This window comes from Thunnus maccoyii, chromosome 20 (assembly GCF_910596095.1).
Source record: "Thunnus maccoyii chromosome 20, fThuMac1.1, whole genome shotgun sequence".
NCBI lineage: Eukaryota > Metazoa > Chordata > Actinopteri > Scombriformes > Scombridae > Thunnus > Thunnus maccoyii.
In genome coordinates, this window is record NC_056552.1 from 16,091,460 (window position 1) to 16,108,131 (window position 16,672).

General features: G+C 41.3%; 2 protein-coding genes across 9 annotated transcripts in view; one reads left to right on the plus strand and one right to left on the minus strand.

Annotated features, from left to right (window-relative positions):
- Nucleotides 1-9,961, plus strand: part of LOC121886428 (synembryn-A) — a 14,335-nt gene extending 4,374 nt beyond the window's left edge. For 4 of the 8 annotated variants that reach the window (XM_042396380.1, XM_042396381.1, XM_042396382.1 and 1 more), the window contains 15 exons: nucleotides 2,605-2,662; nucleotides 2,784-2,933; nucleotides 4,227-4,321; nucleotides 4,419-4,466; nucleotides 4,862-4,879; nucleotides 4,985-5,074; nucleotides 5,164-5,774; nucleotides 6,281-6,416; nucleotides 6,546-6,734; nucleotides 6,967-7,061; nucleotides 7,372-7,522; nucleotides 7,679-7,774; nucleotides 7,877-8,021; nucleotides 8,756-9,035; nucleotides 9,563-9,961. In XM_042396380.1, the coding sequence (XP_042252314.1) occupies nucleotides 4,232-4,321; nucleotides 4,419-4,466; nucleotides 4,862-4,879; nucleotides 4,985-5,074; nucleotides 5,164-5,774; nucleotides 6,281-6,416; nucleotides 6,546-6,734; nucleotides 6,967-7,061; nucleotides 7,372-7,522; nucleotides 7,679-7,774; nucleotides 7,877-8,021; nucleotides 8,756-9,035; nucleotides 9,563-9,704 (2,091 nt within the window). In that variant the 5' untranslated portion in view covers nucleotides 2,605-2,662; nucleotides 2,784-2,933; nucleotides 4,227-4,231 and the 3' untranslated portion in view covers nucleotides 9,705-9,961. Of the gene's footprint in view, nucleotides 1-2,033; nucleotides 2,108-2,372; nucleotides 2,464-2,604; nucleotides 2,663-2,783; nucleotides 2,934-4,226; nucleotides 4,322-4,418; nucleotides 4,467-4,861; nucleotides 4,880-4,984; nucleotides 5,075-5,163; nucleotides 5,775-6,280; nucleotides 6,417-6,545; nucleotides 6,735-6,966; nucleotides 7,062-7,371; nucleotides 7,523-7,678; nucleotides 7,775-7,876; nucleotides 8,022-8,755; nucleotides 9,036-9,562 lie in introns of those variants that run through there. The other 4 variants (XM_042396385.1, XM_042396383.1, XM_042396386.1 and 1 more) reach the window with 4 other exon arrangements.
- An 836-nt stretch (nucleotides 9,962-10,797) lies between these two features.
- irf3 (interferon regulatory factor 3) lies at nucleotides 10,798-16,069 on the minus strand. Its single transcript, XM_042396387.1, has 11 exons — nucleotides 15,858-16,069; nucleotides 14,548-14,714; nucleotides 14,242-14,413; nucleotides 13,421-13,491; nucleotides 13,235-13,304; nucleotides 13,020-13,085; nucleotides 12,651-12,896; nucleotides 12,358-12,448; nucleotides 11,823-12,112; nucleotides 11,601-11,719; nucleotides 10,798-11,152 (listed from the first exon to the last, which is right to left on the minus strand). Exons 2-11 carry the CDS (start codon nucleotides 14,710-14,712, stop codon nucleotides 11,039-11,041), a joined length of 1,404 nt encoding a protein of 467 aa, XP_042252321.1. The 5' UTR covers nucleotides 14,713-14,714; nucleotides 15,858-16,069; the 3' UTR covers nucleotides 10,798-11,038.
- Between the last annotated feature and the right edge of the window lie 603 nt (nucleotides 16,070-16,672).

Genomic DNA, 16,672 nt, shown 5'->3' on the forward strand with positions numbered 1-16,672 from the left:
GTGATCTGAGTAGTGCACTGAGTCATCACTGGCGCGCGTGCACCCAAGAGCATTAGCAGTCAAATGATAAGGCAATCTTGTGTTTTCACATGATTAAGTGTGGATTACACAGAGTGTTGTTATATGAATAATTTCCCCTGAAACGTTACAACCAGCATGAAGGCAGGGACGACGTGACAAAAGAAAGCATACCCTTTACACCTGCTGCTGCCTGGCTTTGAGCAAATTGCTTATTTTCCACAAAAACAACATTTTAATCCTAAATTAATGCATATTAAGCAAACTGTCACAAATGTTGTAATATACTGATTCCAGTCTGTAGCTTGTAATAGCAAGAAATATCATACTTTGTTATGGCCTTTGATTAAGGTCAGTGCAATTTGAAACTACTGCTATGGTATCTGAAAGAAATTTTGAACCTGGAGAGAATGTGTGATTACCACATATGTCATTTAAGACGAAAATAACGAATTAGGGATGCACGATATTATTGACACATCATCGGTATCGGCCGATATAAGCTCTAAAATGAAATATCAGCATTGGCCCAAAATGAACATTTTCTGCCGATTATGAGAGGCCGATTTGTTGCCTTCTCCTTCGCCGCCTGACTGTGCTTCCCTCCACGGACTGTTTCACCCTGACGGTCCTGGTGCTTCCTCCGCAGGCTCCATTTTACTCAAGCTGCCCGCCAGACCTGCTGCTTCTTCCCACTTTAAAGGAGCAGCGGGTCTGACTAGCAGCTCAGTGAAGTGGAGCCTGTGGAGGAAACACCAGAACCGTCAGGGTGAAACAGTCCGCGGAGCTGTTATGTTCGGCTGCACATATAGGAAAAGCTTCGGCTGACAGAATGTACCACTCTGTTTGGAAAAAAAAATCTTCTTCTTTTTGGTTTATGACGGTGGTTGGCAACCAGCGTATCAGGTGCATTACCGCCACTTTCTGCTCTGGAGTGTGGACCAAAGATTAATCCTACACATTAATCCTGTCTGTCTAATAAACTCAAAGAAAACTCTACTGCTCCACCCACTTGGCAGGTTCATTAAAGTTTTAATGCTGAACTCCAGTCTTCCTAAGTTCTTCCTTCATATATTGTCTTTCTTGATCATACTTAGTACAAAATATGCTTGCATGCATAATAGCCTCCTCAGCCAGCTGGAAAAAAATATGTGCATATATCAGTATCGGCATCGGCAATCGGCCACAATGAGTTGGAAATATCGGCATATCGGATATTGGCAAAAAATCCAATATCGTGCATCCCTATAACAAATACATCAGCAAAACATAGAAAACTGCTAATTATGACTTCATATTAATTAGTATACTGTAAAAAACACAATATATTAACAAACAAGACTAAAAGCCAACAGCAATGCCAGCAGCTCTGTGTGGCCCGTGGATGTATAGTGTGGCCTAGCAAAGCGGTGCTAGCATGGCAACTTGCTATCTGCCATCTAGCGCATAGACTGTATATAAATATGACGACGCGATGCCACCATGGGTGTATAATAAGAGCAATAAGAGCTCTTATAATACATCAGTAGAGTCGGGCGGCGGCATGACGGCCCGCGGAACACGCCCCCTCAGCCGTCCCACTGCCTGACGGAGGTTTGAGAGCGGCTGTCACCGCTGTCAATCATGACGTCAGACTCCCTTTCTGTATCGTCAAATAACTAATTAAAAACAAACTTACAAGAAAAATGAGCACTTGAACAAACATCAGCATGATAAGAACTACCTGAAAAGACAGAAACCGTCTTTTAGAAATAATTATTTGACGTGTACTTTGATTTTTTAGTTTGGCTCATGTCCCATCCACTAACATGGAGGGGGCGGGAATAACCTGTACTGCAGCCAGCCACCGGGGGGCGATCGAGACGTTTTGGCTTCACGTTTGGGGCGCTGTCATGACGTCCATCTTTATATACAGTCTATGATCTAGCGTGTTAACATTTGCAAATTGGCACTTAATACAAAGTAGGCTGAGGCTGATGGGAATGTATTTGGTTTTAGAGGTATTTGGTCACAAACCAAAGTGTTGGCCAAATTTAAATTTTGACATGATGATGACGCCACATGAGATGACTAAGGAACTAAAGCTGAAGTAAATCAGAAAAACCACAATTGTCAACCTTATGGTGGCACTAGAAGAAGTCGGGGATCACCAGTCATTATGATTCATTATCTGGGAGCAATGGAAGCCTGTACAAATTTATCTAATGGTTGAGATATTTCAGTCATGACCAACCAACCATAGAGCCGTATTGCTAGCATGCCTAGAAATAAGAGTGAAAGAAAAGAAATATATAAATTAGCACCTGGGAACAATAGTGCCATGTCTTACAAACAGTCATACTATCAGGGGCAAAATAAACAGACATGCACTAACTAAAACACAGAGAGCCATGCTCCATAACAGAATCTCATTACAGTAGATTGACTCTTGAAAGCTTTCTAGAGGTCAGTGGAGTTTAGGCTACATGCAGCATGTTGCGTCCCAAGTGTTACAGCTAGTGATGATGTTAGTCTGTTTCTGAAAGTGAACAGTCATGGATTGCGTACGTCAGTGACAACGGTTGCTTCCCTCCACTTCCTTCAAAGGTCGCAAAGGGTCATCAGTCTGATGCAACTCTTGACTTGTCGACATCTTACATCTCAAGTATGTAATTCATCTTGAAGGAATATGCGTTTACTTCCATAAGAGCACTTTATCAGCACTCCTCTGACTTTTCTCCTGCTATCGCTGACGTAGTGTGCATCCTGTTGTTGTAACCCTGCAGCCACCAGCCGGCCACTCCAGCCCCATGGCCCTGTTTCCTCTACCCACTGGGCACAAGAGTGAGCATCCTGCCAGGAAAGGCTGTCATTCATTCACACATCATCTTCTCACAGATTTCGCCTCTCAGGGCATGCAAGGCACTTTGCAACAGGTGTGTTAACTTCTTTTTTTTCCCCCCTTCCCGGTACACGTGAGTATGACAGTGGAAAACTGGTGAAAACAAACACGGTTGATTTACTGAAACATATTGCAGCTGTTCTGGTGTAGATTATCACCAGAAGTAGCACATGGTCATAGTTAAATTTTATAGTTAACTTCCACTAGAAATAGAGGATACGAACTAGAGGATATGAAAATAGCACCATCTTGTGGGAGCAGACACAAACAGCATCATCATACATTAAGCACATTATATAACTCAGTTCTCATTTTGGAATGATTTTTCTAACTAAAAAAACATATTTTGAGTTGTAAAAAAAATACCAATGTCATCTTAGGTGACTCTACAGATGCATTTCGCAGGAATGTTTTTCACATTGAATTCAGCACAGTTATGCAACAGCAAGAGAGGGGAGGTACAAACAAAATCTTAATGGTTATTTTAGTTATTCTCAAGCTATTAGGAGATTTGAGGGAAAGCTTGTGTTCAAGCTGGAAAGAGAGTGAGAGAGAGAGAGAGAGAGATGTGCAGTACAAGTCTACGAAACCTGTAAAAGGTTAGAGGGTCAGCATTGAGAGATATAAGCTTAGAGTCCATTAGTGGATTATAAACTCCATGGCCCCTGCATCTCTCTTGGATTATAGAGAGAGAGAGAGAGAGAGAGAGAGAGAGTTAGGCTTAGTGCATGAGGGCGACTGGAAAGAAAGTGAATTGAGCAAATTGCAAGGCAGAACACTGTGCATATGTGGACAAAGATACACTGGGAAGCAAGCTGAAGTAGAGTTGAAGCTGTGACAGCACTTTGAGTTGGCAAGGTGATTTTGGCACACTTTCAGTATACCACCTGGCTGTAAAAGTGAACCGCACAAGGTAAGTTTCCACAAACAAGGAGTTAAACTCCTGTAATCTGCCTGCAATCATTTTAATGTGAGTGTAGAATGCATCTCAATATGGATAACTGTCATGTAAAAGATACAGATTTAGCTTTCATTACCCAAGAAGCATTTATCAGTGTTGTGTAATTGTAATGTTGGTAGAATGAGTAGTTTACTAAATGTTTATCATTTCTCCTCTTTAATTTCATATTTAATGGATTTTATTTTCATATTCTGAGTGCATTACAGACCAGATATACTGTAGATGATGTGTTTTTTGTCTCTATGTGTTTATTAATGCATAAGCCCTTTTACCACCATCCTCATCATTATTGTTGTGTAACTTTAATATTGTTACAGCCTAAATGATTATTCCTTTTTGTGCGTGTGTGTGTGTGTGTGCGCGCAGGAGGCATGGACATAGACGTGGAGGGGATTATCCAGTGCATCAGGCAGGGGGATGAGAACGGTGTTCAGACACAACTGCAAGAGTTCAACAAAGAGGTAACACCACACATATACCCACTCATCTTTGTTTCTGGATGATATGTTGCTGTTTGTGACAGTTTCAGACTGTTTTGTCGTCGTTTCTCTCCTCCAGTATGCCCAGTGCTTCTTCTTTGATGCAGAGGAGAGGGACAGAAGGAAAGTAAGTTTGTTTTATGCAGCCGCATCCACCAAATGAGAGAAAGTTTACTGTCACGCCAATGTCTTACCTGTGTTCTCTAAATCTCACCTTTCTTTCCATATCACCCTATATCCACCCCTCCTCCTCCTCCTCACTCTACCCCTCCCCACACCTCCTCCACAGTCTGTCTCTGATTAGTAATTCTGCTGTATCAGTTGTCCCTGATCCTCTCTCCTTGTATGCTCAGGCAGATTGAGCCCAGGCAAAGCGATACCAAGCATACTGCATGATAATCTATTTAACACTTTCAGCTCTGTCATTTGCAGCCATTGAACAGCCTTACAAAGGCGTACTGATAGTGTTTTCTCTCTTTTTTCCTGAACTGCTCACTGAAACTCACTGTCCGCCTCCTTTAGCAAAGAAAACTAGAAGAGGTACAGAACGTTTAAGTCTAATATTGCACCCCTAAACTAATTCATAATGTTGGAATTGAAGTATGAATTATTTAATCACATTTAATCTTTGCCCTGCTGTACCAGTTCAGGAAGAATAAAGTGAGGGAGTACGCTGATTCTGACTCCGACTGTGATGAGTATGACCAGGAGGATCGAGGCCTCATCCTCAGACAGGTATCCGACACCCATCACTTTCTGCTTGGCACGAATTATTTGAAGAATGCTGTTAAACTATACGTCTGTTTTTCTGTCCCTGTCCTCAGAGTTTAGCTGTTGTCCTTGTGAGATTCATAAGAACAGGAGTTAAATGTCGTCTGTTGAGAGTATGTCTGCGCACCCTGAGGATCCTCTCCAGAGACCAAAAGGTCCTAGGCCCCTTGGTGACCGACAGCGCTCTCCTCACTCTGGCCAAACTGGCCGGGCTGACCACAACTGACGCGTGCGACGAAGCCAGCGACCCCGACTCTGAATTCTACGATAACGTCATCGCCTCTCTCGCTGAGGCCAAAGTGTTCCACTGTCGCACCGAGGAAGACGACGGTGACGTTGAAGCCAACGACCAGAGTGATGAATACCCTGCCTTTGAGGATGACACCAAGAGCGACATCAGCATCGCCAACAGCGGAGATCTGGACAGCATCAGCTGGCTTGGGAGCCACAGGACCAGCATTAACGAAATGCACAGAGGCACCGTCCATCACAAGGTGCTGGAGCGAGGGAGGAGGGACCGCAGGGAGAGCAAGATGGACGGGGAGGAAGAGGAGGAGGAGGACGGGGAGTCGGGAGAGGAGGCGCAGAGAAAAGAGGCCATGAAGGTGTTGTGTAACGTGGTGTACAACAGCACCTGGGCACAGGAAAGGTTCAGCGCTCTCAGGTGGGCTTTGAGAGACACACACACACACACATACAGCCATTTGCTTTGTAACTTGCATTTCTGCATTTTTTTCCTGCAGATAATGGTCAAATTTAGACAGTTCTAAGTCATTTTAGGGTGTTTCCAGTGAAGTTACAATCGAGTTAAGTATCAGAAAATCATCTTGTAAATGAAACCATATTATACATTAATGGTATACATCAATCTTTGGTGTCAGTCCCTAAGAATCCAAGAGCGAAGGCTTATTTTCTCATAGTGGAAAAAACAGAGACATGCCCCAGGATTCACAAACTATTTGCTTGACTGGCTTATTATGCACATACACCCACATTTGATTGAAAGCAGCAAGTTCATGCCTGAACTCTGAGGGGTTGTTTAAGGTCATTATGAGAATTGAAAAAAAAAAACAGATCACAGTGGCACTATTGTGACTATTGTGAATGTTTCCACACAGCTAATCTCCTGTTTTTTAATTGTTTTGTTTTGTTTTGTTTTGTTGTTGTCAGGCTCATGTGTGGTCTTACAGAGCGTCTGTCCTCAGGTGTTAGCGGTTCATCTCCCTCCAGTGTTCAGTTTTATGAATTACGACTCATGTTCCTCATTACTGCACTGCGGTCAGAGCTCAGCACTCAGCTTCAACAGGTAACATAAAATTATCACTCACTTACTTATGGGATGTGGAAAAATACAGTATGTAGTGCTGTATTTACACTTCCTCTCGGAGTGAACCAGTTGCATCCTGCCCTCATACTCAATATTTTCCACTTCCAGGAAGGAGGTGTATCCATCCTCACTGCAGCCCTGGAGAACTGCCTGGAGGTTCAGTGGAAGGAGCAGTATGAGTGTGTGCTGGATCCGGCAGCACCACCTATTTCTCTGGAGGCCTCTCAGCGCATCATAGAGATCCTCAAAATCCTCTTCAACATCACCCACAGCATCCACAGGCAGGAGCCGAGTGAGGTCAGTGAATATGAGTCCACACTAAACCAGGCAACCTTCAGGTGCAACAGCAAAAAGATAAGACTGTTATCAGTCTTCTGTCTCTCTTTGAGGAAATACATAACATTTAAGTGCACTAAAGAATAGATTCAATCCAAATCTCCCCTTCCCTCAACTGTTTCTTATACATTATCAGCCCAAATTAACTGTTCCAAGAGAAATGGGCTGTACAGTATGTTTGAACTCTCTTCAGGATGATGCAGCTCTTTACCGACACCTGGTGGCGATCCTGCGTCTCTGCCTGATGAGGAAGTGTTTACTGACAGATGATACTGATGAACTGCAGGGGTGAGCATGAACCAAACCATAGTAGGATAACTTAGAAATCACAGTAACAGTCATCTTTAATTGCAATGATGTAGATGCAGCTGAAGTTAATGTACAGTATATTTTTAAAAATGTTGGATTAATGATGAATTCTTCCAAGAACTGTGAAATGTTTAATTTCGATCACACTTTTATTTTTGGTACATATGAATAATGTTAAATGTTTACTGCTTATTGTGTTTTTCAGTTTATTCACACTAAACTGAACCAAATCACTCTTTTATCAACTCTCTCTCTTTGCGTTCCTCTATTCTTTTCTCTGATCCCGCAGTCACACAGTCAACCTGTTGTCAGCGCTGCCTCTTCAGTGTCTCGACGTGCTGCTGATGGTGCCCCTGCAGCCCAACTCAGAGCAGTGCCAGGGGGTCAACATGGACTGTGTCCACACCCTGCTGATGTTCATGGAGAGACGTCTGGAGTTGGTAAAAGCAGAAGAAGGGTCAAGGGGTTTTGGAAATGCTTAGAAGTCAAGCTAGAATTAAGATTTAAGGATGTTGAAGTTTTTGAATTTAAAAGAGAGACCATCAGCTAATACTGACATAACCTGAGAGAGTCTTTGTCGTGTTTCTGCTTCTCAGGGCGATAAGATCAAAGAGAAGCTGACACCAATCCTCAATCTGCTGACAGAGAGCTGCCGGGCCCACAAAGAAACACGCCACTACATCAGGAAACATGTAATACCCCTCAAAAACATGACACCCACAAGAAAAATATGTGCCACATTGTCGGTCCTTAAAATATTCAAGTCTACTGAAATAACTCGTCCCCTTTATTAGATCCTGCCTCCTCTGAAAGACGTCTCACACAGGCCAGAGGAAGGCTCCACAGTGAAGAGTCGTCTGATACGTCTCATGACCCACCTGGACACAGATGTCAAACACTGTGCCGCTGATCTCATTTTTGTCCTCTGCAAGGAAAATGGTAAGATCAGATACTATCATCTAATTACAAAGTCTAGTCAGAAAATACAACACTGTACTGTGTTAAAATGATCAGATCAAGACAGTGGATAACGTACTGTGCTTTTGTCTTGATTTGATTTTTTTAAATTAGAGGATAGGAGAAGAAGGATGAGGATGCAAAAATCTCAACAATATTGCTGCTCTACACCTCTTTTTCCCCTTTTTCCTGTTTTTTCTCTTAAATGGCTTGAAAAAAGTTGCCAAAATTTGACAAAATTATTTATTTAATACCTTGTTCCAACAGTTCACTGAATTTGTGCAAAGTTTTCTGAAATATTAAAACCTAACAAGCTATCTTTTGAATAGCTGATGTTATAACTGCTGCCAAGGGGGCTTCTACAAAGTACTGAATTAAGGATCTGAATACTCAGTTTTTACATTTACATTTGCTAAAAACCTTTGAGCATGAGCACATGCAAAAATGGCAGTTTTACCCATTTAAAATCAAATCTGCAACATAATAAAGTGTGCAAAAAGTGAAGGAGTCTGAGTATTTTCTGAATCCACTGTACATTTCTTGAAAATTCAACCTGACAGATTTAGAAACTCTGTGTGTCAGTGTGGTGTTAAAAATGGTTTGTACCAGTACACAGTTTACACACCTGATTGAAAATGACGTCATAACATTTTAGCGTATATACTGCTTTGTCTGCACCATTCACCGCCTATCACCTCCACATCTTCTTCTTCCAGTGAGGCGTTTTGTCAAGTACACAGGCTACGGGAACGCAGCGGGCCTGCTCGCCACCAGAGGCTTGCTGGGCGGCCAGGGGTCCAGGACCTCCAGCTCTGACGCCCAGTACTCCAGCGACTCCGACTCGGACACAGAGGAGTACCGGCAGGTGAAAGATCGCATCAATCCTGTGACGGGGCGGGTGGAGGTAGAACAGCCGGACCCCATGGAGGGCATGACGGAGGAGGAGAAGGAGGAGGAGGCCAAGAGGCTGATCATGCTCTTCAACAAGCTGTCCAGGTCAGTGACACTACAAAAAACTTGTTGACTCTTACAGGGATGTGTGTAAAAGCATAATTGTAGTAATAAACATATTTCTGTTAAAAGACTCAAACATTTTTTTAGTTTGAATGAGAACTAATCTCCTTTAAAATGATTTAAATGGTGATAAGATAGTTGAAGATATTGTTTGAAAAGAGGCTCAAGTACATGATAGATATTGATATTTACATTTCTCTGTTTTACCTTCTATCTGTAAGTCTAATATCAATCCATATCAAATTTCTCTGTATAATGAAGTTAGCATTTCCTTTTAACAATTGCAGAGAAGAGGCCTCATGATATAGGCGACATTATCAGAAACGTAACTCAGTTTATTACAATAGGTTGAACCAAGAAAAAGAAAAGAAAAAACACAAAGAAAAAAAAACCTCTTCACAAACGTCCAGCAGGCTGAGAGCAGACAAACATTAAATGAGTCAGATAAGAACTATGTTGTTGTTGATCATTAAATCGTCCATGCTTTTGACACCTCATTTGTTTTGCAGAGATAATATTATCCAGCCGATGGGAGTGGATGCAGAGGGGAAGCTGGTCCCGATGTCAGGACTGAGGGAGAACTCGATCACTGAAGAGGGGAAGTCTGGCTCAGAGAATGACGGAGAAGCAGACCAAGGAGAGAAGGACTAACATCGATCCTAAAGTCTGACAGTGCATAAATATTTGTTGTACGTGTATGGACGAAAAAACAACACGATGTAGTTCTCACCCAGTCCCTAATTTTTGATTTTTTCTTCTTCCTCTTTGGATTCAGGATAATAATTTATTTAGAGTAAAAATATCACAATGGATGGAATGAATGAAATTCTCAATTGGTAGTAGAATGAACTGATGTCAATGTAATAACATAATATTCTTAAATATTTTAATAAAGTCTTGAAATCTTACGCTGTGTACTGATTCTTTTACTTCAGTATATAGTTAGTTAATCCTCTCTAGAGCCTTGCATTGTAACTGATGGTAAACAGGCCACACCTGATACTCACTGTTACCCTTAAATAAAACAAGACGAACTAAACATCTGCACTGCATGTTTACTTCATTCTGTACAGTCTGTATAGTGTGTTGTGGTACATAACTGTCTTGGATTGTGCTCAGTTGTATACTTAGCCAAAAACTGTCTCATGTGACAAAACATTAAAAAATATTTTGATTGATTCCAGATGCTCTTATCACATCTGTGCTGTTGAATTGACTGGAATTTCATACTCCAGTGTGACTGTAACCTTTGACTGAACTGCTGTGTTTTTGTGTTTTAGGTGTGGTTACAGCATTCATTTTACTGTATACACAGTATTTCAGTTTTACTAAAGGATCTTTATTAAGCTGAAGGTGGAGTCCTTTTTCTGATTATTGATGTTACTACATGTGGAAATGTATGTAAATCATTGCCACATTGATTCTGAAATATTTGCATGATTACTATTCATAAATAAACACATAAGATCATCAACAGGATGACTGACAGCCTCTAGATGGAATTTCACATTTAATGCCACTGGGTCAGTTTAGAAGAAAATCTGCTGTTTTTCTTTAAAGCACAAGACAGGACGAAGGCACTTTTTTCCACACTAACACATTTGTTCAAATGGAAGACAGTAAGTGAAAAGCCCGCGAAGTGACAGGACTCTTTTCTTATGCTCAGTCTCTTTGCAACAGAAAGTGACTGGGTATCTTGAAAATGTGGTCTTGATGTGAGAAAGATTAAATCACACAGACCATTGCTTCAGTATTTTATTAAAAATATCAAGGTATAAATTAATTTGAAATATCAATGTTTAAATGTACAGGTAAATCCAACACCATTGCATTTTTTTTATATTATTAATGTTATTATTAACTGCACCATTCACTTTGGTGTTGAATCACAATATAAAATGTTCATAAAACATGTAAACAAGCATTTCTGAGATGTTCTTGTCAAGGATTATAACGTTGACTTTCTTCTAGTGCAGCAAAGCGCATCAGCACATCTCCATCATCTCTTCGAGGGACATCTGCAGCTCTACAGACTGCAAGGAGGAGGCGCCGCCTACAACAGCCATATTCTTCAGTAACTCCAGTGAAGTCAGGACCACCTGAGACCGAAAAAGCAGGGAGCAAAAGTCACATGCAATGACAAGAATGACAAGAGCGAGAGTGGCTAAGGTGAACTTAACAAAGGCCATGAAATTTAAGAAAAAACGTGTCACGCTGGTTTCTTTGAAGTGACTTTTTGTATAAGCTTTTCACTTCTCAGCATGAACACCTCTGTAGAGGCACAACAGCAGATAAACCTTTTACACCTGAGTGAGCAGCTGTCACCACCGGTATTCAGGCTTTGCTCCCTTGGTGCTATTAATCAATACTGAGACAAAATTGACAGTCATAGTCAATAGTCACTGCTTTTCAAGTGCTGCTGACTATGGCTGCCTTGAGTGGCCAATTTAGGGGGGTTGATCACTCCTTTACCAAACAAGTACTGCTTTAAGTTCAGTCTCAGCGCAACACTGGGTCTGCGTTTTAATCATTTAAAGGTTCTCTCACCTCCACTGTGATGAGTTTCTTCTCCCAAGGCCTGTTGTCAGGGTCAGGCCACTTCTCCCCGAGGCAGAAGAACAAGGAGCAGGGATAGCTCTCTTTCCCCTCAATAAACTCCATTATTCCTGCAGCGATAGGACAATCAATCACTATATCAAGCCAACATGCCAGATGTTGCACATGTATTTACAGGTAACAAAAAGTTAAGTTGTGATTCTATTCGCCCACCTCGCAAAAAGTCCTTGAACAGGTAGAGCGGTTGCGGCTGCAGTTTAGAAATCTCTTGGGGCTGCCCGCTCTGGTCAAACTTAGAGAAGCTCCAAAAAGCTTTGATCTCACCACGTCGCTGGCCGTAGACCACATGACCAGACACCCCCACATCCAAACCATCGCCCAGCTTGTCCAGGATGCGTTGGGTCAGATTGGCTTGGGTTTGATCCAGCATGGCTCCAGGACTTGGCAGCGAGAGCACAGACAGGCCTGACTCGTGGTCAAAAATTTGCCCGGTGAGTTCAGGCCTAAAGTGACGACAACATAATTGCATTTATTAATTTCAAGATGAACAGCAGGTCATATGAATGTCAGAGCCACAGACTTTAAAAGACATTTTGGAAAAAAACACTTATTTGCTTTCGTGCCAAGAAGATTGATACCACTCATCAAACTATTCCGTTAACTATGACAGCTGTGTTGAAGCTAAACTGGCCATATTTAACATCGGCTAGACATGTTTCCTTTAATCAAACCTTCATTTTGATGTTACCTGTAAACTAAGCGGACTCCAGCTTCATTCTCAACCACCTGCTCAGACACCTTCACACCTCTGTAGAACACAGATACCCTGAACTGAGTCTCTGAGGATACAGAAAGAGAAAATATGTAAGAGAAAGTGTGTTTCTGTTAAAAAAAACAACAACCGAAATACAAGTTTATTATGCACTCTCATCATTCATATTGTTTATAACAGTCTTATGAAAGATATTTAATTTGATTTTTATGGGAGGGACATCGTTTTGTATGTGATTTTGTGTAAATTCCTCATTTGCTTCAACTTACTGAAATGGTCTCTGTCATTGGTCTTGTTCATGGTATCTATGAACTGCTCCACGAACTGCCCACCACAGGCCTCTCCCACAGCTCCCACCATTGGATGTGCTGGTTGCTCAGGCAACCCAGCTTCACTGACTGCAACCTCAAACGTTACTGGACACTGCTGTTGCCCAGGCAACATGTGTGCACCAATCAAAACCTGATTTTCCAGCTGCTGTTGCCCAGGAGGAGCGTTGAAGCCTGCCGTGTCCTCTGTGGAAAAGTTGGTAGAAACTGAAAAAGGTGTTTCTAGGAAAAGTATCTCGGATACTGTTGTTTTCTGCTCGTACTGCGGCAACACAGGGAGGAAATGATAAGCAGTGCGCATAAGTCTACCTGTTTCAGGCCCAATGTTCAGCCCCTTGAGACACTCCTGGAGAATATCCTGGTTGACAGTGGATTCTGCAGGCAAATATTCAAGTTTAGCAATATTTACACAGTGATTAACTATCAAATTAATGACCATTTCTAAGAATATTTAAGTAAATTTCCCTTCTAAGATACCAATTCATGCCAGGAGGAAATGAATAACAAGTGATGAGCTGCCTTACCTAAATATATAGCTTCTTCTGGAAGAAAGAGACAGTCTTCAAGTTTCTTCAAGTTTGGAACAACCTGGCTCTAAGATATCACAGACACATACCCGAATGAGTTAATATGCAATGACATTATTATACAGCATCTTTATTTCACTTCCTGTGTTTCTACAAGTGAAACCCACATACACAGTCGCTTACTTCTTGTACAGGAAGGACAAATTCCAACAAATCAGCCTCATCTTGGTCTTGGGATCCAGCAGAAGAGTTTGCTTTGAAAGTGGAATTAAAGAGCTCAGTTAATACCTGCTGCTTACTATCTTTTCATCATTTATGCTGCGCTTCAATCTTATAATCCCCTTTACAAAATGGTATTGACTTGCATCTTTCACATTTGCATATTAGCTTGATAAATCTCAACCACAGACACATAAATCTAGACATAGATGTAAGCAAGATGGAGAGTAATGTGATCATCCAAACCAGGTGAGGAGGTGTTTGGGGGATTTAGAGTATGTGGTCACGCTGATAGGAATCTGCTTTGTCATTTCAAATCCAAACCTAACTCACATTTGAGCAGACATGAGCAGTTTCTGTGCTACACTTGCTGTATAACCTGACTTTTGTATTAATCTCATTTGCAATAAAAAATATATTTCTTGATATTTCATGACAACATGGAGAAACAGCGGATTCCTTATTCATCAAATGGTTTAAAGCAAAAGACTCATTCAACACTACAACCTCCCGCCTGTCTGGGATTATAGTTAAAACACACGAGCTGAATAATTTTGCATGAATAAAGCTGCAAGAGAAATGAATGTGCTCTGATTTTGCAAAGGAGAGAGCAGTCTGTTTTTTTTTTACTTTTTCTGTGCATTTTTTGTGACCCTGTACTGTCTGGTTCATCTTAAAATAGTCCAAACAGTGTGTGTGATCACAAGCATATTCACGTATAAAAAAAAAAGTCTTTTTTTAACTCGCTTGTTATCCACTATAATTAAAGACAGACGGTTCCTCACCTCCTGATGCTGACTCCTCTGGCCAGGAGTACACTTTGTGTGGGTTTGCGGAGTCGTTCTTCTTGTCAGCGAGCATTTTGAAGCCTTTGGCTCGAAGGGCGCTGCGGAAGTTCCTCTTCCAGACTGAGGGGTCTCCCTGAGCTGGGCCATTGCCACTGGCCTCTGCCCAGGCCTACAGGGAAGAAACAGGTTGAAGGCAGGAATAATTACACTATATGAACAGAAATACATGATGTACAGTACAAGCCTGTGGATTGGATTCTTTAAATTCTATTTGCTGATGTCTTTGCATGACAGTCAGTGCACCTTAAAGATGAGGATGTCACTGTCGGAGGAATCCTGTCTCAAACCGTGTTTCCAGGGGATGCAGAACTCTGTTCGCTCCTGGTTCGTCCAGTGGACACCGTGATAGCTGCCGCTGTCAATCTGGGCCCGCAGCCACGGGATGAGCAGTGGTTTAGAATGAGACATTTCTACAAGAGCGAGAAAAATATGCCATATCAGTGTTAGCATGAATCCCTCATCATGTGTCATTGCTTTGGCTTGCTGTCATATAACTTCATGGGTGTGAGCCTGTTCATTGAATAGTCACATGATCTTCAGCTGACCTACAATAGAAAGTACACATTCTGATGTGGCCTCTAAATGAAGATTTGTTTTGTAATATTTGAATAATAACTATTAAACCTAAATTTCAAATGCCTGATCTTAATACTGGATTCTAGTAGCCATCAGTATTCAGATTACCTTGCACACGATGCAAAAGCAAAAAAGATCTAAGGATTACTTGAATTCTTCACTGAAATGAAAGGTGTAACACCACACTACACTGAGTCACGGTGACTATTTATTCAATTGGTTAGTACAATTTTCAGGTTCACCTTTCAAGGGACATTTTGCCTGTAGATGGCGCTATTTTGTCATTTTCAAGGGAAAAGGTAACCAATAAATACCATTAAGTATAAGAAAATACAATAAACAGCATCTTAGATTTCATTAAAACATAAAACACTTATTTTTAATTTTGAATGAGGTGTGACTTCTATCATTTTGCACTTCCACTGATAGATCAAATGTTTAAGAAGAGATCAACAGCACAACACAGTATCAATAGCCTTATACCTGCTGCACTCTCTAGTAACTGGGAACATCTGCTTGGCCTGTATTTTGCAGTTTCTGAATCGTAGAAAGAGGAAGCAGGCCAATAAGGGGTCTGGTTCAGCCTACTCAATGAGTCAGTATCACTAAATGTCAGTCTCCTGCACTCAAAATGCCACTGAAAGGTACTGTGAATAGTAGCTACAATGTATTTATGAATGTAAAGTGAAGATACTGATTGTGCGGAATACTGGCAGAGCAGTATGCATTGATTTAATGTTTTGTCACTGTTTCATTTGTCTGTATTGTTTGTAGGCTTTAAAGTTGCATATAGTTAAAATACTGGAGTAAAGATTGAATTTAAACACAGTATTTGATAGTTACTGTCCGTCTCTGGCCATATATAGTGTTGTTAAATATTCCAATTGCCTGCTTGACTGTGCAGGAGTTACTGTACATGTTCATAGGCTTAATATTAATATGATAGTATCAGCTTTCATAACAAACAACTCTCCTACCTGCTGTGACAGGCTTCACTGGTCGGTGTGCGAGTTTAGTTCAAGTGTCGTCGTTTCCAGGGTCCGAAGTCAGAAATATTGTTCAGGACAATAACTGCTGTACGAGCTGAAGCTGCGTGACAACACGGCCCCGACTCCCGACTCCTTTATATATCGAGGAGAGTGCTTTGTAGTCTGTAGGCTTTCTCGGGAAACTCCGATCCTCAGTTTCGTTTTCCAGATATGACGTCACCAGAGTTTCACACCAGCTGAGCCCGCTAGGTGGGGTCAAACACGCAACTTCTTTATACTTGTGAGGACCCTTAAAGGCATCATAGCCCAGTGATCCCCAACATGGGGGTCACAATTTATGGAACAGCAAGGAAGAAACACTAAATGTTGCGGTGCAGTTTATTTATTTACCCGCTCTGGGTTTAAACACTTATTCAAATGTCCTAATCTGAGAAATTTAGGAAATTCCTCTTAGAGATTTCTTAATTGGGAACCAGCTACCATAAAGGTCACTGTTATAACTCCAAACCTTGCTCTAAACGTAATCATAACCTTAAAGGATAGGTTAATTCTTTTTTCAAGTTTGTCCTAAATCAAGTCAGGTTTTTATTGCTGTAATTATTCCTCCTGTTCACACTGACCATTAAGAGATCCCTTTATAATGCATTTACAATATAAGTGATGGGAGCCAAAATCTACAAGCCTCCTGCTGTGCAAAAATGTATTTAAAAGTCTATTTGAAGCTTATATGAGGCTGCAGCTGCCAGATTACTCAAGTGAAGTCAGTATCTTTCAAGGTTACAGTCTGTTTAGTGCCAAGTCCC

What these genes read in the sequence shown, in the direction of transcription:
- irf3 (XM_042396387.1), bottom strand. Translation starts at nt 14,712, where the DNA reads ATGTCTCATTCTAAACCACTGCTCATCCCGTGGCTGCGGGCCCAGATT. An exon ending in TTGTCCTTCCTGTACAAGAA is followed by an intron (nt 13,305 to 13,420) that starts GTAAGCGACTGT and finishes GTGATATCTTAG; the next exon opens with AGCCAGGTTGTTCCAAACTT. An exon ending in GGAGTCCGCTTAGTTTACAG is followed by an intron (nt 12,113 to 12,357) that starts GTAACATCAAAA and finishes TCGTCACTTTAG; the next exon opens with GCCTGAACTCACCGGGCAAA.